The sequence below is a fragment of the Geotrypetes seraphini genome, chromosome 2 (genome assembly GCF_902459505.1).
Source record: "Geotrypetes seraphini chromosome 2, aGeoSer1.1, whole genome shotgun sequence".
NCBI lineage: Eukaryota > Metazoa > Chordata > Amphibia > Gymnophiona > Dermophiidae > Geotrypetes > Geotrypetes seraphini.
The window spans coordinates 42,212,979-42,236,007 of NC_047085.1; the positions used below are offsets into that span (position 1 = coordinate 42,212,979).

The window sequence follows — 23,029 nt, forward strand, 5'->3', positions numbered from 1 at the left end:
AGCTTATTTTTCTTTTTTTAATTAAACGCAAGCATGTCATGTTGCATTTTGTTCTTACGTACACAATTCTTATCTTTCTAGTCCTTGAAGATCAGCAGAACATCCGGCTAATAAAGGAACTGCTGCAGACCCTCTACACATCCCTTTGCAGCCTGGTCCAAAGGGTGGGCAAATCCGTGCTGGTGGGCAACATTAACTTCTGGGTGTACCGAATGGAGAGTATCTTGCACTGGCAGCAGCAGCTGAACAACATTCAGATCACCAGGGTAAGAGGGGTTGGTGTAGGCTCTGGGGAAGCCCAGTGGACAATCTTTCATTTCCTCATCACCCGAGTGAGAAGCTAACACAACCAAAATAGTTGCTGTCTTAAATTATAACTCAACGAGGCAAACGGTGTACAATATCCAAGATGGAAAACAAACAAAAAAAAAGAGCAGACCTTCAAGAAAAGTCAACTGTTTTCTTTAGGGTCTACCTTTTGGCCTTCCATCTTAAATTATATATACACCAGTTTCAGGTGTAAGGGATGTTTGGGGGTGGTTTTTTTTTTTTTTAAACTAAATTTGTGGGCAGGTTTAAATTAAGAATTTGACCTTCAAAATGCGCTTATCCCATGGTTATGGTTAGACCCTTGCATGGTCTAATTCTGAGGATCCTTAAGATTTGATACACACAGTTGGTAGAATACCTCACCTTTAGTTGCATTCAGTACATGGCTAGAGCCTCAGGAAATACATACAATAGTGACCACAAATTTTAGAAAAAAAATGGACACCCCAAAGCCCTGTCCACATCCAGCATCTCCCCTCCCTTCCACGTGGGGCATCTTTCTACACCCTGCCCACAGAATATCTCCCTCTTCTTGTCCCATGCAACATCTCCAGCTCGTTTCCACCCCTCGCTGTTCACGTCCCCTTTGGTCCAGAATCTTCCCATCAACTTTTTCCTGTGCAGTTACTGCACTCAATGCCACATCCTCCAGGTCTGCAGTTTGGGGTTTGCATGCTCAGCATCAGTGGTCCTACCCCTTCTGACACAGGAAGCCTAGCAGACACCAAGCATGCACACAGACCCCAAAGCCCCAGGCTGTTTACCTTTGCAATGCTGGTTCTTTGTGGACATCCCTGACAGGCTGGAAAAGGTGCTGATACTGCGTTGAAAAAAGCCCTGCTTTGTAGCATAATAGACTTTAATTTGTGGTCCTAATTATCCCAACCCCCTTACACAGATTGTGCAACTAGTAATAGTGATTCTTTCACTTAACTAGAGAATTTATTTATATTTTTTTTTTTCTAGCCTGCCTTGAAAGGGATGACCTTTACAGATTTGCCCTTGTGCTTACAATTAAACATCATGCAGAGGCTGGCCGATGGGAGAGACATTGTCAGCCTTGGGCAGGTATCTTCAGACCTGCTGGTGCTGAGTGAGGATCGCCTGTTGTGGAAAAATCTCTGCCATTATCACTTCACAGACAGACAGGTAACTTTATCCACAGTTGGGCTTGTTTATCCAGGGATCATTGGCTAGCGTGCAAACAGACAGAACAGCTGTGCAGCCAGCTACATTTCTTCCCCCCCTCCCCACCACCACCAAATAGTTTAATTTCAGGGGAAGCCAGCCAACTCAAGTGACCTTTCTTTGAGCATAAGATGTTGCAGATTACTGTTTTTACCAAATGTCATCATCAGGACCGGTAAATTAGGATGTGAAAATTGGGCGTGGGGGTGGGGAAATTGGAGAGGGATAAGTAATGGCTTTGTAATGTGTTTTGGATCTCCAGAGCGCTTTGCTTTTTCTCTAAACTGTTTTTGATGATCCAGTGTACTAAATGAATGTTTTTTTTTCAATTGCATGATCAGTATTAATGGCTGGAAGGCTTTTACCTTGAACAGTCCATTGTTTGCAGGCCCAGTTTCAACTTGCACTCTAAGGAATTCTGTGCCAGAGAGGCCAGAGAGCCAGTCTTATGGCAGCAGATTTGATCTTTTTTCCAAGCATATAAAGTTGGATAACGAGTCACCTTAACTGAAATATTTCCTTATCAGCAAGGAGACTTAAGTTTAGAATATACCGGTTTCGTAGTTAATCATGCACATCTTGGATAGTAAGTTTATTGCTTAAATGTAGTCCAAGAACAAGTGTGGAGCCCAGTTTTAGAAAGAACATGGAGATGGGAATTGCGATGTCTAGAAAGACTAGCACAATTCCCTTGGTATTTATAGGCTCTGTCACACAGTCTCTTGCTATGTAACATGTGTAGGACTTGCAGTTAATCTTTTATCCCAGGACAAGCAGGCAGGCTATTCTCACATATGGGTGACGTCATCAGCGGAGCCCGGATGCAGAAGCTCACAAGCAGACTTGCTTGAAGAAACTAGAAGTTTCGAGTCGACCGCACTGTGCATGCGTGAGTGCCTTCCCGCCCAGCATAGGGGGCGTCTCCTCAGTTCTCAGTTTTCTGCGGAGCCGAGAAGTCCATGTTTGACTCTCTGCGTTTAACTTCGTTACTTTGTGCCTTCTCTGAACCGCGGTTTGTATTTTTTTCTTCACGAATCGCTGTTCTTACTTTATTTCTTATTTATAGTTTTTTGGGTTTTTTTCTTTTTTAATTTTTAAATCTTCTGTACAACTGCTGTGGCAGGCCACTCGGCTGCAGCCCGCCCAAGGGCTTTGATTTTGCAGCAGCCGATTTTCCTTCTATGTCCGGCCAGTCTATGTCCGGCTTCAAGAAGTGTAGCCAGTACCAGCGAGCGATTTACCTTACGGATCCACACCGTCGGTGCTTCAAGTGCCTTGGGCCGGATCATCAACCGAAGTCGTGTGAGCACTGTGCTACTCATCAACCTCGAACCCTTAAATGTCGTCATCTTTTGGTAAAGAAGCTCTTCGAGATGGAGTCTTCCTCCGATCCCTCGACTTCAAAAGGCGACCTCGGCCTCACCTTTGACCGAGACTCCTCCTGCTCCTACTGCTTCCACCTCGAGCCTCATCAGACCTTCCTCATTTGCAGCGGCTCTTTCTTCAACGACATCTGCTGTATCTTCCCCTGTTGTCTCAGGTCAGATAGCTCAGCAGAAAGTTCCAGCGGTGGTACTTAAAGTGCCTAAGACTTCCAAGTCGAAGCACATTTACACTGCCTCGGTGGAACCTCCAGCCAAAGTAGGTGGTCCGGTTTCAGACGTGGATCCATCCTTGCCGGCTTCTTTCCAGACCATGTTGGAGAAGCAATTCATTCAGTCCCTTACTAATATGAACCAAAGCTTCTTCCTCTTATCCAGCCTGGGCATTTTGCAGACTCCCGCGAGGTCGAGTCGCTTCCTTTGTCTCAGTCTGAGCTTGCACACTCTTTGCAGGAAGCAGAGTCTCTGAGTGTCTGTCTGGTCTGGCATCTAAGCATGTGAAGCAAGGAGCAGAATGCATCGAGGTTCCTCCATCAAGCCTCTGGAGCTTCGCTCTACAACCTCCAGTCCTATCCATTCTTTGGTGGCATCGGCTGCTTCTGTCTCACAGGCGAAGTCTCCTCAATCTTCGAGATCTGCTTCCAAGCTCCGTTCTCACCAACGATAGAGGTATAATTCGAGGCATAGTTCTTCTAAAGAACGTCCTTCTTCCACTAAGTCTCGATCTATTCCTACTTCGGCTAGACCGCCAAGTCCTCGATCGAGGTCTCCACTTCCACACCTCGAGGATGCAGCAGTTTCGATTGCTTCGTCCAAGTCTCCCAGGGCCGGATTTAGATGAAAAGAGACCCTAGGCTATTCCACTTATGAGGCCCTTTCACCTCCCATTTTTAAGTTTGTAAATTACATGAGAGATAATAAAATACATCATTACTGTGATATATATCAATATGTTAAATGAAACATGTTGTTATTGGTACTAACCTTTATAAAAAATGTGACACTGATCTTGAGGCCCTAGGCTGAAGCCTAGTTAGCCTATAGGAAAATCCGGCCCTGAAGTCTCCATATTCTTTTGATGCCTTTTTTCCTGCTGAAGCTTCATCTTCGACCCAGGCTACTTCGATGTCCTCAAGTCCTTCTCGAGGCAAAGCATTGGCGGATCAGCTATCTTTCTCATCTTTTCTTCGTCAGATGGCTGACTTGGATCTTCAATTAGATGCTGGTTCCAAATACTCTAAGGAGTACCTCAAAGTCATGCATCTACCTCAACCTCTGGCAGAGTCTCTTAAGCTTCCTCTTCACAAGCTTTTGTCTCATACTTTTGCCAGATGCCTGGAGACTCCTTATACCGTACCAGCTGTTCCAGGCAAATTGGACTCTAGGTATAAAACTGTACATCGCAAAGGGTTTGACAACTCAGTTATTTCATCAATCCCTGCTTGTGGAGTCCTCCTTAAAGAGGTCCCATTCTTCCAAGGTTTATGCCACCGTTCCTCCTGGACGGGAAGGAAAAACTATGGACAAATTCGGACGTTGCATCTATCAAAATTCTATGATGTCCTCAATTATAATTTTCATTTTATTACTTATTTTGAGTTCCTCATAACTCTTTTACCTAAATTTCTGAGTTATTTGGATACTCAAAAACACTTTGAATTTCAAGAAGTCATTACTTCTTTATCACAACTCAGATTACATCTCCTTCAGTCCTCTTATGATGCCTTCAAGTTGTATGACCGGGCAGCTGCTTGCTGTGTAGCCATGCGTCGCCTTACCTGGGTTCGTACCATTGACATGGACCCTAATCTCCAGGACCGCTTGGCCAATATTCCCTGTGCAGGCAATGACCTCTTTGATGAATCTATCGAGGCAGCCACCAAGAAATTGTCTGAACATGAAAAATCTTTTGCTTCTATTGTCAGACCTAAGCCAAAGCCATCTCCTGCCAAAACTACACGTCCTCCTCCTATATATGGGAGGCGTTTTGCTCCAAGGACGGCTCCTTACAATCGCCTTCCTCCTAAGAAACAGCAACCTCAGAAGCAACAAAAATTTCAACCTTCTGCTGCACCTAAGGCTACTCAGCCTTTTTTGACTGTTTAAAACAGCATAACCTCCACCGTTCTGACTGACTTCTTTTCCCCCCTATAGGAGGTCGTCTCCATCATTTTTACCACCAATGGACAACAATTACATCCGACCTCTGGGTGCTGACCATCATCAAGGAAGGATACTATCTTCATTTCACTCAGATTCCACCAGAGCTTCCTCCAAGAGAGTATGCTTCCAGTCCATCCCAGACCGCCCTTCTTCAGGAAGCTCAAGCTCTGCTTCATCTCCATGCCATCGAACCAGTTCCTTTGGAACAGCAGAACAGGGGTTTTTACTCCAATTACTTCCTTGTTTCGAAGAAGACGGGTGATCTGCGGCCCATTCTGGATCTCAGGGCTCTCAACCAATTTTTGGTCAAAGAAATTTCGCATGTTATCCCTGGCATCCCTTTATCCCCTCCTCAAGCAGAACAACTGGTTATGCTCTCTGGATCTCAAGGAGGCCTACACTCATAATCCCATTCATCCGGCCTCCCGTCAATACCTCACATTTCAGGTGGGGAATCTACATTTTCAATACAAAGTGCTGCCTTTCGGCCTGGCTTCATCTCCCAGGGTGTTCACCAAGTGCCTGGTAGCGGTAGCAGCAGCTCTATGGAACCATGGTCTTCAGGTATTTCCCTACCTCAACAACTGGCTCATCAAAGATTCAACATCTCAGGGGGTTATTGTAGTGACCCAACGGACTACCTGGTTCCTACAAAGTTTGGGTTTCGAAATCAACTTTCGCAAATCCCAACTTCAGCCCTCACAGCATCTACAATTCATCAGAGCTGTTTTGGATACTATCCAACTCAGAGCATTCCTTCCACAACAACATCTGGAAGCTCTACTTCAACTCTTGTCATGCAGTGTCTTCCCACTCTTCCATCTCACATGGCCTCCACAGTACATGTGACTCCTTTTGCCAGACTTCACCTCAGAATTCCTCAGTGGACTCTGGCTTCTCAATGGACGCAAGTTTGCGATTTCTCAAAACATCAGTCACTCCTTCTTTGAAGCAGTCTCTCTGTTGGTGGATGCTCTCTTCCAATCTCTCCAGAGGCTTGCTTTTTCAAATGCCCCTCATCAGAAGGTCCTCACGACAGGTTCTTCGACCTACGCTTGGGGCGCTCATCTCGATGGTCTCAGTACACAAGGCCACTGGACCAGTACGGATCATCAATGTCACATAAATCTGGAACTCAGAGCGATTTTCAAGGCTCTCAACGCTTTTCATCATCTTCTTCACGACCAGGTAGTCCTCATTCGGACGGCAACCAAGTCGCCATGTATTATGTCAAAAAACAGGGAGGAACAGGATCTGCCTCCCTTTGTCAAGAAACTCTGAAGGTTTGGAACTGGGCAATCCGCCACAACACCTTCCTCAAAGCTGTCTACATCCAAGGGGCAAAAAAATTGCTTGGCGGACAACTTGAGGAATCTTCTGCAACCTCACGAATGGACCCTCCATTCCTTGCCTCTTCATCACATTTTTTCTCAGTGGGGAATGCCTCAGATAGACCTCTTTGCAGCTCCCCACAACTTCAAACTACCTCAGTTCTGCTCCAGGATATACTCTCCTCATCGCCTCAAGGCAGATGCTTTTCTGGAATGGACAAATCTTTTCCTATATGCATTTCCTCCATTCCCTCTCATTCTCAAGACTCTGGTCAAGTTGAAGAACGATCATGCCACCATGATTCTGATTGCTCCTCAGTGGCCGAGACAACCACCCTCTACCAGTTTTTCCATCTCTGCTTACACAGTCAAGGATCTCGCCTTCATTCCAACCTGCAGTCTCTACACCTGACAGCTTGGTACCTCTCAACATGACTCCACTTCAATTTTCTCAATCTGTAAGACGTTTTAGAGGCTTCTAGAAAGCCTACCACTAGACAATGCTATCACCAAAAATGGTCTAGATTTTCTGCATGGTTTTTTTCTCATGATAAGGAGCCTCAACATTCCTCCTTATCTTCTGTTTTTGGATTACCTTTTGCATTTATCCACTGGCCTCAAGTCTACATCGATCCGAGTCCATATCAGTGCAATTGCGGTTTTCCATCAGCCTATTGAAGGGAAACCCCTCTCTGCTCATCCAGTAGTTTCCAGATTCATGAAAGGACTTTTCAATGTCAAACCTTCTCTCAAACCGCCTCCGGTGGTTTGGGACCTCAATGTTGTCCTTGCTCAACTAATGAAGCCTCCATTTGAACTAATTGACAAGGCTCATCTGAAGTATCTCACTTGGAAAGTGGTGTTTCTCATTGCCCTCACTTCTGCTCAAAGAGTCAGTGAGCTGCAAGCTTTAGTTGCTGATCCACCTTTCACTGTCTTCCATCATGACAAGGTGGTCCTTCGAACTCATCCTAAATTCCTCCCTAAAGTGGTATCGGAATTTCATCTCCACCAATCCATTGTTCTTCCAGTGTTCTTTCCAAAGCCTCATTCTCATCCTGGAGAAATAGCTCTTCATACTCTGGACTGTAAATGTGCTTTGGCCTTCTATTTGGAACGCACCAAACCACACAGAACTGCTCCTCAACTTTTTGTCTCCTTTGATCCAAATAAGTTGGGACATCCTATCTCTAAGCATACCATCTCTAACTGGATGGCTGCTTGTATCTCATTCTGCTATGCCCAGGCTGGATTACCCCTACACAGTAGAGTCGCAGCCCATAAAGTTCGAGCAATGGCAGCTTCAGTAGCTTTCCTCAAATCTACACCTATTGAGGAAATTTGTAGAGCTGCTACTTGGTCCTCTGTTCATACCTTCACTTCTCACTATTGTCTGGATACTTTCTCCAGATGAGATGGACAGTTTGGCCAAACAGTATTACAAAATTTATTCTCCTAAATTGCCAACACTCCCACCACCCCATTCTGGTTAGCTTGGAGGTCACCCATATGTGAGAATAGCCTGCCTACTTGTCCTGGGATAAAGCACAGTTACTTACCATAACGGGTGTTATCCAGGGACAGCAGGCAGCTATTCTCACAACCCACCCACCTCCCCTGGTTGGCTTCTCTGCTAGCTATCTGAACTGAGGAGACGTGCCCTACGCTGGGCGGGAAGGCACTCGCGCATGCACGGTGTGGTCAACTCGAAACTTCTAGTTTCTTCAAGCAAGTCTGCTTGCGAGCTTCCGCATCCGGGCTCCGCTGATGACGTCATCCATATGTGAGAATAGCTGCCCGCTGTCCCTGGATAACTCCTGTTACAGTTAGTAATTGTTCTATTTGGAAGCCTAGGTAACTCAATCTGATTTTTACGTACCAAGGCTTCTTTCTTTCCTTTCCCTACAAAATTTAAGAGGGCCTCTGGAGAAAATCTAAAAATGGACTTAGAATTATCTGACAATTTTCAGTGAGAGGTTGATCTGGTATTGCTATGGTACAGTTATCTAATTTTCTTGGGAAGGAATAAAATACTGGACCTTTCAAAACAAAATAAGCATCATTGGTCAGCACAGTAAACTAGAAATGAAACCGGCAATACTGTTGCATGTCGGTATATGCCTATTTAAAAGAGATGAGCATCAGTCTAGGTGGAATATCCTGCTCCCTGGGGTAGATGCAAAGGGAAATTCGCAGAACTGGAGAGTATCTTTAGTTCTGGGATAGACCTAACAGAGTAGAAAGGGAGAGTAGTGAATGGGAGCAGAGTGCAAAGGCCTAGTCCAGGTGTGCACACAAGCAGTGGCAACACAAAGGAACAGACCAAGTGTGATACTAAATGGGAAGCCAGCCAAAAAATCATGAGTGCCAAGATTCATAATTTGTTGCCAAGCAACAGACTTCTGGGGTGAGGGGGGGTGGATTTTAGAGCAGGATGAGGAAGATAAGACACAAATATGAGATGATCTCCCTCCCCCACCCCATTCCTTTAGAGCTCATTGGTAATGAGAGAAAGTAAAGAAAGGTGCATAAGAGGGTCAAGATGACTCCTCCTTCCAATCCTACAAGAGTTGAGCATTTAAGTCAAGTCAAACCCTGATGGAGGGTAAAGTGTAAAACTAAGTCTGGGAGGAGCTTGGAATCAAGTGTGCAGCGAGGAAGCAGATGAAAAGGGGAGAATAGAGGTCTGAGCAGTGCCAGATCAAAAGATTGTGGCACCCTGAAGCAATCTTTGCATTGGCACCCCCACACCTACTATTTGGTATATTTTTCCTCCCCTCCTTCCCCCCCCACCTGTGATCTGTTATCTCCCTTAAGGCTCCCCCTCCTGCTAGACCAGGTGAGGCACCGGCTCAGGACACTGATGATAAAGAGTGCCAAAATTCAAGTCCAGCATCTGTCTCTAGAAGTTTGATGGTAGACTTGACTGGGATTTTGGCACCCTCCATCACCAGCACCCTGAGCTAGGGCCTCACCAGGTCCATAGACTGAGTCAACCCTGGGTCGGTGTTCTTACTCTGGATACTTCCCAAGAGCCAAGCCTCGGAAAATATTCCTTGCATTAAGTTGTCCACAATAGCCCTAAAAATGACATAAATGAGCATAAGATGCCAAAGGTCCATCAAGCCCAGTATCCTATTCCTAACCATTGCCGATCCAGGTTTTATTCTCCTTATCCTAGGCATAAGCAGTAAATTTCCCCATCTTAATGACTTATGGACTCTTTAGGAAATTATCCAAACCATTTTTTAAAACCCTGCTAAGCAATCTGTTTTCGCTACATTCTCTGGCAACGAATTCCAGAGTCTAATTACATATTGAGTGAAATATTATTTTCCAATTGGTTTTAAATCTACTACGTAGTAGCTTCCGTGTATGCCTCCTATTCTTAGTATTTTTAGAAAGAGTAAATGAGGAATTTTCAGCCTACTCTTTTCCATTCCATTCAGAACAGGACAAGAAACAGATCTGTGGTTTTAACTATTTATTTTTAATGGCCTTGAACTAAAACAATATTACTGTTGCTCTTTCCTCTTCAGATTCGTAGGCGCCTTATATTGTCTGACAAAGGGCAATTGGATTGGAAGAAGATGTATTTTAAACTTGTGAGATGTTACCCAAAACGAGAACAGTATGGAGGCACACTTCAGCTCTGCAGACACTGCCACATCTTATCCTGGAAGGTGAGCTCAGCAGAAGTCCAATAATATTCAGATAAGTTGTTCTGCTCCTTTTTAGCCACTAATTACTCCTTCTGTAAGAAGCTACCTTGGACCTGATTGGTTCTCCTACGTGTTATACTAGCCAAAATCAGTTTGGCTATTTCCTGTAAATTCCTCCAACATTAACATGGGCCTTATTTCCTCAGTCTTTGGTGGGGCTTATGAAGTTCCAGTGTATAACACTTCTGTAATAGTCCTGAGTAATGACATACTAGAAGCAAATACAGTGGTACCTCGGTTTACGAGTGCACCGGTTTACGAGTGTCTTGCAAGACGAGCAAAACATTCGCAAAATCGGCGCCTCGGAAACCGAGCGCGCTTCGATTTGCGAGCACCCCCCCCCCCCTGCCGCGACCTGAGGTCCCCCCAACTCACCCGAACCCTCTTCTTACTTTTCTGTAGCCTCCGCAGTGGCACTGACACCAGCATGTCCTGTGCTTGGTGCCGGTGCCTGAAGATGTGCTTCCTGTGCTGGGCCTGAGAGTTCACGTCGAACGTGAACTCTCACGTCAAACGTGAACTCTCAGGCCCAGCACAGGAAGCAGATCTTCAGGCACCGGCATGCACAGGACATGCTGATGCCGGTACCGCTGTGGAGGCTACAGAAAAGTAAAAAGAGGGTTCGGGTGGGTTGGGGGGACCTCAGGTCGGGGGGGGTGCCGGATCGCGGGGGGGAGGGTGCCGGTTCACGGGGGGGGGCCTTCGGGGGGAGCAATGCCGGTTCTCGTGGGGGGTGGGAGCAGCGCTGCTGGCCTCGTGGGGGGGGTGGGGGGAACATATCAAAGCAAGTTTCCCTTACTTCCTATGGGGAAACTTGCTTTGATATACGAGCATTTTGGATTACGAGCATGCTCCTGGAACGGATTATGCTCGTAATCCAAGGTACCACTGTATGTTGAAAGCCAGTCAGTCATCACATTAGAGCAGAGTCCTACATGCTGTTTCAATCAAAGGGACCTAATAATCCCTACATAGGGAACTTCTGAATGGGAAAAAAACCCAGACTGGCTTTACTTAAATCTTCAACTGAATATTTTAGCAAAGCATTGCTGATTTAGCTCTGACTATTAGGGCTAATCAGTGAAGTGTTAGGCCAAGTTGGTGCACCTCAACAGTAAGGTCCCACCACCCATTCCTACCTATGCAGAGATGCCACTTTTCAGCCTGGCAACCAGCATTGTTCAGAAAACAAGATTTCCAGTCAGTCTAGTTTTCAGAACATGCATGCCTTTTAGGTCATGTTTCTTTAACTCTGAATATCCTGAAAATGTGACTGCCCAGTCCGTCTCCGAGACCAATAAAACTTTGGCTGAGTCTGTTAATGTTAATGCAAATCTCTTTACACAGACTGCTTCTAAAAACAAAAATTCCCCCCCCCCCACCACCACTTTCCTCCTGAGAGTTGATAAATTACAAAGGGGCGCCTTTATGGAAGCTTAGCAGGTAGTAAATGTTAAGAACCCAATTTTATACCTAATGGGCAGCTTAGCATTTAGTGCATGCTAAGCTTTAGCAAAAAGGTCCTCAAATGCCTACTTGATCTGCATTGCAGATGTTCACTAGCCAAATATGTTGTAGACTGTCCAGTGTTCTGAATTGCGAGTTTTGAAAGCTAGACACAAGAAAGTGTCACTGTGTTAGCATGCACAAATTCAGGTGAAGGGCAATTCTCTAAGCTAGGGCCAAATGCTGGGGCAGAGCATGCATAGGATAGGCAGGGATCCCACTTAAGTTTCCTAACTGGCAGAAATGTGGATGCCTAGATGCAGGCAGATAAATCAGGTTAGACTAGTATCCTATAACAGTACCCAGGCGCCTAGGTTCTGCTATCGACTAGGCTCCTGCCACAAGGCCTCAGGACACCTGAATGGAGATACCCAGTTAGACTTACCCACTTCTATTAGTGAAGAGGTATTAGGACCTTGTAAACACTCTCAAAAAGGGATGGCTGCATATAGAGGTCACAGGGTCATCTTTGCTTAAAGAAGATTTACAAATGCAAAGCTATGGCCCTATCTAACGTGCTGATCTGCCTTTTTTATCGTAGGACACTGAACATCCATGCACAGCCAATAATCCAGAGAGCTGCTCAGTCTCTCTCTCACCCCAGGACTTTATCAACTTGTTCCACTTCTGAACAGTGGTGCCAGGCACTATTTTGGGAGACTTCTACAAAATGGACTCAATTGTGTAAATATTGTACAGTTTTTTGTTGTGTTTTTTTTAATGATGAATGCTGTAATGTTGAAGATTCTGAGTTGTGTGGAAGAGCAAAGAACGTGGGGTGAACAAGTCCCTATCATATTATCAAACTTCATTCAAGAACACACCAGACAAACTTATTATACAGCAGTAAATTGTAAATAGATATCTATTTTTTATGAGTTGACTGCAAAGATATAGCAGATCTTCTAGACAGGAAGTCGTCGAGTTATTTTGGAAACAGAGTGGGATATTTTTTTCCTTCCTGGCACTTGAGAGAATTTTGTCTGAGAAAACAGTCATATTGGAATAATGGTGACATGGAAGGTGAAACTTGAACTATTGTGTGGCATAGTTTACAGTGAAATTTTAAAGTACCAGCAATGTTGCTAAAATGGCATTTGCTTTTATAGCTAATCCATGGTAAGACAGGTGTGTGAGGAGCGCGTAGGATCTTAGGCTGGTCTGATAACGGTTCTTTTAACCCTGTTATTTACCACACCCTGGATGGACATAGGCTAACTGTTTAGCAAAGATGCAATCCTAAAATTCTGGATGTAAAAATACTAATTTTTTTATAGCAACAAAGCTTAAAACTCCTACAACGATAATCCTGTTACTATGTCTTGTTTTTAAATGTCCTAATAAGAGGACACTAGGAAAGTTTTTATGGACAGTAAGAGTGCTTAAACACAAGAGAACTTCAGTAACTTAAGTCACGGAACTGCAACTTTGAGTCGCTCAAAAAAGCAAATATTTGCTAAATTTAGGCACATCTTGCAACTGGCAAGATAAGTGTCTGAATTTAGCAAATGTTTGTTTGCTTTTGAAGTTTGCTAAATATTAGCACAGTGCATTCTTTGATTATTTTTTCACATATTTTATTGGGCTCAACCTTGAGTGGATACTGAGGGCTCCTTTTACTAAAGTGCACTAGGGTTTTAAGGCGTGAATAGCGTGCGCTACATTGCCGTGCGCGCTAGACCTTAACGCCGGCATTGAGCTGGCGTTAGTTCTAGAAGCGTAGTGCGCAGTAATTTCCTGCGTGAGCTAAAAACGCTAGCACACCTTAGTAAAAGAAGCCCTGAGCGATTGTATATCGACACAGTATTGTTAAGAGAAATTATGATGCAACTGATGCATTAGGGAATCGGTAATTTCCTGCATTCAGCTATTTTGAGCGACTCCAAAGTTGCGGTTGAGCAACTTAATGTTGCCAAAGTTACTGAAGTTCTCTTGTTTAAGCACTCTTGCTGTCTAAACTTTTCCCAGCCTCCTCTTATTTATAGAGATACATAGGAGTTTGAGTGGTTTGATTTCAGTTATTACTCCTATTGGGATTTTTTCGTGGTTCACAACATCATCAATCCTTGACATCTCCATTTGAACCATGGAGTAGGAAGCCCTGCCTTTCCAAAACAGATAGCTGTCGCACTTACAACCCAAACTGGGCTTTAATACTGTTATATAACTCTAGACTATACCATTTTCTAGAGTGCTTTGAAAAGAGTTCCTCAATATGCACTATGGATTGGTAGTATTCTAAAACTGGTTTTGTTCCCGTTAGCAAAAACTTTTTGTCGAGTTCCTTTGCCATTTCTTCTGCAAAGGTCTGGTTACACTGCACAACAAAGTTTTTGCTTCCTGAACACTGCTGGGTGTTTCTTATAGAATTTTGGGTGCTGATCATGAATATTACATCAAAAATTACCCATCACGTACCATTTCAGAGAAATCTTCAATTTTGTCGTGATTTTTTCTTATATTTGGATGCAAACAATTTTTTCTCCCATAAGTGTCTTATCAACAACGGTTTGTGCCGCCTGGGTATGTCCATGCATAAAATCTAGCCAGGTTGGAAGCTGTTTTATGGAAGATGACATCCTGGGCATGTCTGGGCAGGTCTGAACGAGCTTGCGCTGTCTCACCATGCTATAATGGTGGCTTCCATACACCGATCCTGCTCATTTGGTTAATATAGATAGTCCGTGTGTGTATATAGTATCAGTATAGTAAAGTATAGTAGTATAGTAGCTGTAGCAATATAACAGTAAGTAAGCTTGATGCTATAGACGTTTTGGTGTCGGGCAATATGTCTCGTCGGTGTCGTAACAGCCGCGACACATTCTGCTATATCTGTGGGGAATATACACTTACGCCTCAGAGACGTTCGATGACTGCCCTTGTAAAGAAAGCCTATCATCTGTATTTTGGCTGCAAAATAGGTGATCAAGACAAGCAATGGGCGCCTCACATTTGCTGTGCGACATGTGCTGTTAGTCTGAGAGCCTGGCTCAGAGGTACTCGAAAGACGATGCCATTTGCTGTTCCGATGATATGGCGAGAACAGAAAGACCATGTGACGGACTGTTATTTCTGTTTGACTAATGTGTCTGGTTTCTCTGCCAAAAACAAGAAGTCAATTGAATATCCTAATCTGCCTTCAGCAATGAGACCCATGCCACATGATGACAGTCTTCCAGTTCCGAAACCACCAGAGGATTGGACCTTAGACGAACCAGATGAAGAAACTGCAGTGCAGGGTTCTAACAGTGACATTGACCCGGATTTTGAACCATCCTCATCAGGCGATCCACATCTGATAACACAGTCCGAATTGAACGATTTGGTCAGAGATTTGGGTCTGTCAAAAGCAAAAGCTGAGCTGCTAGGTTCGAGACTGCAGGAATGGTGTTTGCTATCACCAGGTACGAAAATTTCTGTGTTTCGAGACCGGCATCATGATATAACCAAATTTTTTGCACAAGTCGACAGTCTCTGTTTCTGTTGTGACATTGAAGGATTGTTCTCGGTCTTTGGTTGTGATCACAACCCGGAAGAGTGGCGTCTTTTCATTGATTCGTCAATGTTAAGCCTGAAAGCTGTTCTGTTGCACAATGGCAACGTTTATCCTTCAGTACCTGTTGGCTATGCAGCACATATGAAAGAAACATATGAGAATATGGAAATGTTACTAAAGTATGTCCAGTATACCAGGTATAACTGGAATATCTGTGGAGACCTCAAAGTCGTTGCTCTGTTACTAGGACTGCAGCTTGGCTATATAAAGTACTGCTGTTTCATCTGCGAATGGGACAGCCGAGACAGAGAGTCGCACTATTCTAGAAAGAACTGGCCACTCCGTAAAAAGTTAGTTCCAGGACAGAAAAATGTAGCACATGAATCGCTTGTTGACCCGACAAAGATATTTTTGCCTCCTCTTCACATTAAACTGGGACTCATGAAGAATTTTGTGAAAGCAATGAACAAGGAAGGGGAAGGTTTTCGTTATTTAAGACAGATGTTCCCAAGAATAACTGATGCCAAGATCAAAGAGGGTATTTTTGTTGGCCCCCAGATCAGACATGTTATGAGTGACAAGCGATTTGAAGATCTGTTAGTTGGGCCGGAAAAAATTGGCTGGAAAGCCTTGAAAGACGTTGTTGACAATTTTCTGGGCAATTACAGAGCCCCAAACTACATTCAGCTGGTAGACAAACTTCTCAAAGCATACAAGAGAATGAAGTGCAATATGTCACTCAAGATTCATTTCCTCCATTCACACTTGGACTTCTTCCCCGCAAATCTCGGTGCTGTGAGTGACGAGCACGGTGAAAGGTTTCATCAAGACATAGCTACGATGGAGAAACGATACCAGGGCAATTGGAATCCGTCAATGCTTGCCGACTATTGTTGGATGCTACAACGTGATGCACCAGACACTGAATATAAAAGAAACTCGGGAGCAAAACACTTTTAATTCTGTTTCATTTAGTCGCTTGTGCGAAACGTAAACTTGACTATATATTTTATTGTCAGTAAACATAAAAATGTCTATTTCTCATAGTTCTTACGTGATGCAGTAAAACCAAAACCATATTTGAGCATACCAAGTTGGTACTTGTCATAATCACCAAAAACTTTTCAGGAATCAAGACTTAACCAAAAAATTGTTGTGCAGTGTTATCTAGCAACTTGTGGGATGGATGGGATGGACAACCACTGAAGTCAGACCAAGCAACAGTCTGCCTCATTTGACTTTAATAACTCAGATGGCTGCAGCTGAAAGTTTCCAAACCTCTCTGCCACTGGAGCAGATCCACAACTCCTGTGCTTTTCACTATGCAGCAGAGTGAAGGGGAAATGGCATTACTTGTATGTAGCTTATGTAAGCAATAAGCCCTATGGGAGAAAGTATTTACTGGCTATTTAAAGGCTTAAGGGTTGTGTTTTTGTTGGGGGGGGGGGTTGGGGCGAGGGGGTAGAGAGGGTGTCTTGCATCTTAGTCTTACAACGGATGCTACGGCCCCTCAGTGACACTTAACTGGCCAGAAGGCACATAGACGAGATGTTTGAGGGAGACTGACCAGAGGGCACATGGAAGAGATGTTTGAGGGAACTGTGGTGTGGACATTACTTCATAAGAACTTATACTGGGACAGTCTGAAGGTCCATCAAGCCCAGTATCTACTACTTCTTATCACTTATTTAGCGCTGAAAGACGTACATAGTACTGTAACTTTGTACATTTATAGACGGTCCCTGTTTGGAAGAGCTTACAATCTAATTTGGACGGACAGACAGACAGACCATAGAGAGTAGGGGGTGCAGAACCCAAGGTGAGAGGAGTTGGGAGTCAAAAGCACTCTCAAAGAGGACTTGGGCCTTGAACACTGTATCCTGTTTCCAGCAGTAGCCATCCCAAATACCTAGCTAGACCCCCAAGTAGTAAAATAAATCTTATGCTGCTTTTCCTAGGAATAAGTGGATTTACCCAAGTCATCTCAATAATGGCCTATGAACTTCTCTTTTAGGAAATTATCCAAGCCTTTTTTTAAATCCTGAGAATTCCAAAGTTTAATTACACATGTGAAGAAATACTTTCTCTAGTTTGTTTTAAATCTACTACTCATTATTTTGGAAAGAGTGAACAAGTGATTCACATCTACCCTTTCCATGCCATTCAGTATTTTATAGACCTCTATCATTTTGCACCTGAGCCATCTCTTCTTCAAGCTGAAGAGCCCTAGCTACTTTAGCCTTTCCTTAAAAGGTTTGGGACAACTTCCCTATATCATTTTTGTTGCCCTTCTCTATACCTTTACTAATTCTGCTATCACTTATATAAGTGATAAGAAGTAGTAGTAATATCTTTTTTGAGATACCGCGACCAAAAATGCACACAGTATTCAAGTTGCAGCCGTACCATAGAGCAATACAAGGATGGGGTGGGAGCTGAAGACTCATGAGGTTGTAGCCCAATAGGTTGGTTCTGATTTAACTGGAAGGCAAAAGGAAGAGAAGCAATAAATGCCAGGTCTGAAAAATATTTTAGAGGATGGTGGAACACAGGGCATGTGTATCTAGTGTGAATCCCTGATCTGCAACAGTATACATTAACAACTTCATATACAGACAGGAGTCCTACTATCAGCAAACACTGAAGTGTATGTTGGATCCTTTTTTAGCAGAGATTTAGACCTGAGTGTTCTGAAGAATAAAGCATGTGAAAGAAGGTATTTGTGGAGGATTAAGGCCTGGATTAGTCAATATATATATATTTTAAATAGGTAATCTCACAAGTTACTTTTAGCCCCCAGCAGACAGCACTCTTCCATGGCCAACACCTGTCCATGGGGCCCTATTGCCAAATTTCATGTCACCTTACAGGCTATTTAGAAGTAAATATCTGAGCTTTCCTTTGCAAACATTGGCACATTTTGCTAAGGGAGAGTACGAGGCCTCCCAATGCAGTCCATTGTCTCATTTAACTAAAAGATGGGGATGTGCATAAAAAGGGCACAAATCATCTGTGCAGATGGCAGCCCTGCCTACAGAGGCATTTGGTGGTAGGGGAATCATAGGAAGAAATAGGTTCCTTGGTGACAAATCATAAGGTTCCTTTCCATGACAATAAGATGGAACTGCAGATTATTGCGAACAGTAAAATCCAAGTGTTCTGTTTGTTGACTTGCAGTTGGTACTGGAAGCGAAAGGTGTGTGTTTTCAGGATTTTGGAACGTTGTAACCTTGTCCTTATGTTCCTTAATAGAGCTGTTAGCTTTAGCTGCTGGGCTCATGAGAGAGAGATGTGTGGCCCTTGCTCATTTGGGCAAATTTAGAAACAAATCCAGGAAAAGAAGCATTTCAAATTCTCACTTGGAATGATTATTGAATGTTAATTGTATAATTACCTTTTTCTAAGATTGAGCCTTTCACTCTGTTTTAATGCATGCTACACACACCATAGCGCTGGACTAATTTTGTATCTTGAATAATCTGTTTTCATTATGAAAATGTGTGCACCTTTTGTGTTGTATATTTTTCACAGTTACTACTTTATAATCTAGGAAAATGTTTCTGTAAATATTTTATATACTTTTTAAATTTGCACTTAAACTTTTTTGTTTGTGTATATAAAATATGCACATATAAAGATACTGAATAGTTTCAAAATTTGTGCAATAGGACAACATCCACTTATATCAGTTTTGCCACTCTGCTTTACAATCTATGTAAGACCCAAATACCTCTGCTTGCTAGCATGCTGGTTGTATTCCTTTTAGCTCATAGTTTGAAAAGGACCAGTGTTAGCATGAAGCGTGTTCCTAAAACTTTCTGTTCTGTACCCTCTTGTGCACTGAGAGTCAGTTTGACCTGCCGGTGTGTCTTATCACAGTTCACCGTCTTTGAGGCACTTCTCCAGCTTGTTGGCCGTGTTCTTAGACTTGTTTACACAAATATCTTTGCTGAACACTGATCTGATCACTTCAAAACACAGACCAGTCTGTAGCCTTGAACCTCTAAACTGACGTGTGCCATAAAGAGGGTTCTGTTCACAACTGGGCACCAGTTAACACTAACTAATCTATCACTCAATTATGGTAGTCTCTCTTAAGAACCCCAGTGCCTTAAAAGAATGATAAACCAGTTTCACAATGCATCTGCTGTACTTGCCCCTTTTTTTTTCTTCTTCTTCTTCTCTTCTATGCCTCATGTTTAAAATTATATCCTGTCTCCCTAACGGCTCTCCTTTTTTTTTTCCCCCCTAGCTTCAGTGTTGCCAGATAATTTTCTAAAATCCCACCCGTTTTCCTTGAAAAAGCAGCCTAAAGGGGAGTGTGTGGCGCAGTGGTTAAAGCTACAGCCTCAGCACCCTGAGGTTGGGGGTTCAAAACCACGCTGCTCCTTGTGACCTTGGGCAAGTCACTTAATCCCCCCATTGCCCCAGGTACATTAGATAGATTGTGAGCCTGCTGGGACAGATAGGGAAAAATGCTTGAGTACCTGAATAAATTAATGTAAACCGTTCTGAGCGCTCTTGGGAGAACGGTATAGAAAATTGAATAAATAAATAAATAAATAAACTTTATCTGCCATCATGTCTCTTAAGTCTACAATGACTGACTGCAGATGGGTACCCATGAGGTTCCAGCAATCAGTTCAGATCTCGGAGCTTTTGATGTGCTTAGAAAGTACCACAGATCTCTCATCCGCTTCCACCGTGCGGGTTCTGGTGAGAAAAGGACCCCTTGTAAAATAGTTTCCTTCCTACAGAGGACTTGCTGACATTGTAAATTTTAAAATCGGAAACCTGCCCAAACAAACGCAACCCACAACTGCTCAAAATTTTCCTGCAACCAACTTTCCAAAGCAGCCCAGTTGAGTACTACCATAATCTTGGTATCATCTGCAAAAAGGCTAACCTTATCTTCTAACCCTTCAGCAATGTCGCTCACAAACATATTGAACAGAATCAGTCCCAGCACCGATCCCTGAGGCACTCCACTACTCACCTTTCCCTCCTCTGAGCAAATTCCATTAACCACCACAAAAACACAAAACAAAACATAACCCACCTTCAGCTTAACTGATGGACTTGACATGGAGCCATGTTTCAGCGAAAAATGCCTGCTTCAGGAGTCTCAAACAAAATTCAGGATTTGATATGAACGAACTTCTCTGAGGAGCCGAGTATACTGCAGTATGCTGTATGTATATTCCTCAAGGTGTTTTGGGGTTTGTTTGTGTTTTTGTCTCCTGGCCCATTTTAGCCTGTTTGTATTTATTTAATAAATTGACCCTGTGTTGTCTTCCTTCATTAATTTATGGGAATACAATTGGTCCACCTCTACTCTTTTTAGTTGTTTTAACAGGATCATCAGACAAATATCAAGAGTAATGCAATTGGCAGGAACCACAGATCTGGCAACACTCCCTAGCTTTGCTGCTGTCCTTGCTAAACTTGTGGAGTCCTCACGATACACTTAGCAGCTCAAGTTTTTGGGACACCACAATGAATATGAAAGAGATTATATGCACTACCGCCATTGTATGCAAATTTATCTCGTGCATATTCATTTTGGATATACTGTTAAAAGCTGACCAGCTGGGTATGTCCTAAGAACTGGGTTGAAAATCAAAGCTTTAAACATTTTAGCTTGCAGACTGTGGGTTGGGGGGTGGGTTGTCCTTCATTCCTCTCTGTATCAAACGCTGTGGAAAATGTTGGCATGCAATGTGGTTTTTTATTAAATGGAAGTTACTTGTGGATCAACATACTCCATATTTAACAGTACCACTCCACAGCAGATACAAGAATTTTGCTTCCAGATGCAGAAGACTGTTTTTAGAATTGTAATTTTAGTTCTGAAATGGAAAATATATTAAGGCTTCTTTTCGATTTACTGTGTGAACAAAATTCAGTGCATAGAAGCCATTTTACACAGCCCTTGCTTGCATGTACAGATCTGGGTTTTTTTTTTTCTAAAATCATGATGTACCTTTTTGTATATTTGGGTGTTTTTTTAATTTCATGACACTGAACTGCAATAAAAATAACTAAAATCACATTGTTTTCCAATCACTTAATTTGATTTGTTTAGTAATTGATGTGGATTTAGGAGAAAATAATTTTTTTATTGAACAGAGAAATAAACAAAGAATACAATAAAAGTTACAGTAAATGTTCAAAAGTTTTACATTATACAGAAATAGATCCCAGTACAGTAACCCCCTCACCCCTTCCAAGAAGAGCAGGTAAAGAGCACATATGAAGGAACAAAACAGTATTCAGTCCCCCCCGAGCCTGTTCCCTGTCATAGTAAAATATAATGGCAGACACAGCGAGGAAAGGCAGCCGGTGTACAATCGTGGTAAAGTAGAAAAAAACAAGCAATAGGGAACGGAAGAAAGGAGCAAGTATCCCAAATCCCTCAAACAGGCAAGGTCACAACAGTACCAAACGATAGCTAGAACATCAGGGCCCTGGACACTGATGGGCCCTGAAATACTGCAAAGGGGGACCTCCTTCCACCCCACCCCCACCCACAGCTAGCTATGGCCTGAAAAACAAGAACCAACACAACAAACCAATACAGAAAGACACCCAAAAATCAACAGAAAAAAAAATCCAACAACATAAAAGATGTTGAATAGCCAGGAGTAACAATATAAGCAAAAGACATTCCCAGGGCGCTTGCTCTCTCACCGTATAAAGGAACTTAGATTGTTAAAGTATTTAGCATCAGACTATGGGCTCTAGGAGACAAAGAAGATACATTAGGATCCCAGACCCTCAAAAAGAATTTAGATTGGCGAAAAGAAACACGCACCCAACCCGTCTCAGGCACCATCAGATCATGTAAATGACTACGCCAAGCCCAATAAGAGGGAGCGTGAACAGAGACCCATTCCTCCAGAATCACTTTCAAAGCCAAACTAGCCTTTGGTACAAATGTACGGCTGACCCTCCGGGGGAAAACAAAAAGCTTCATACTTATCCAAGGGTAAGAGGGATGTGACGGCCCAACAAAGATTCCAGATGAAGGGACATGTCTTGTAGTTTTCCTTATGCTATGTTTGAAGCTGTAAATCCAGACACTGTTTGCTTTCTCTTGCTGAAATACTGCAAGGCCATCTTATGTTTGAGAAGATGTGTTCTTGTCTTGTTGTGAAGTGAATTCAATTGTTTTCATAGCTGTATTTGCAAGCAGCTTTAGATAAGAAAAAGGCTCTGCTGACTCTTTGGACTTCAGTCTTTAGATAGTAAAATGCTTGTTATTTCTTTAAAGTTTCATGTGACCTGTGTCCATATATGGTTTGTATTTATGTCACTCGGGATGGGCCCCAAAGTGACAGGCTGGAACAGGAATTGGTTAAATGGAAGATGACAGAGGGTTCAATGGAGATCACTCTGAGAAAAGGGATGTTACCAGTAGTGTGCCTCAAGGTTCTGTTCTTGGGCCTATTTAAGTACCTCACGGGACGTGTCGAAGTGGAAGATGATATTTTCTTTCTCAAGGGACCCTCGGCCACAAGAGGGCACCCGCTCAAACTCAGGGGCGGAAAATTTCATGGTGACACCAGAAAGTATTTCTTCACAGAGAGAGTGGTTGATCATTGGAACAAGCTTCCAGTGCAGGTGATCGAGGCAGACAGCGTGCCAGACTTTAAGAATAAATGGGATACCCATGTGGGATCCCTACGAGGGTCAAGATAAGAAAATTGGGTCATTAGGGCATAGACAGGGGGTGGGTAAGCAGAGTGGGCAGACTTGATGGGCTGTAGCCCTTTTCTGCCGTCATCTTCTATGTTTCTATGTTTCTATTTTTATAAGCGATATTGCTGAAGGGATGTCAGGGAAGATTTGTCTCTTTGCGGATGATACCAAAATCTGCAATAGTATAGACACTGGATGGTGTGAATAACA

At 43.2% G+C, this 23,029-nt stretch overlaps 1 protein-coding gene and 1 long non-coding RNA gene across 2 annotated transcripts in view; both read left to right on the top strand.

Moving 5' to 3' along the window:
• FBXO32 (F-box protein 32) overlaps window positions 1-12,929 on the top strand; it is a 38,440-nt gene extending 25,511 nt beyond the window's left edge. The window contains exons 6-9 of the mRNA XM_033934793.1: window positions 82-266; window positions 1,297-1,479; window positions 9,934-10,077; window positions 12,164-12,929. Coding sequence (XP_033790684.1) covers window positions 82-266; window positions 1,297-1,479; window positions 9,934-10,077; window positions 12,164-12,253 — 602 coding nt within the window. The 3' untranslated portion in view covers window positions 12,254-12,929. The remainder of the gene's footprint in view (window positions 1-81; window positions 267-1,296; window positions 1,480-9,933; window positions 10,078-12,163) is intronic.
• A 6,650-nt stretch (window positions 12,930-19,579) lies between these two features.
• Window positions 19,580-20,610, top strand: LOC117355842. The gene is made up of 2 exons (XR_004538457.1): window positions 19,580-19,984; window positions 20,513-20,610. It is a non-coding gene; the product is annotated as an uncharacterized LOC117355842 (long non-coding RNA).
• Window positions 20,611-23,029: the final 2,419 nt, after the last annotated feature.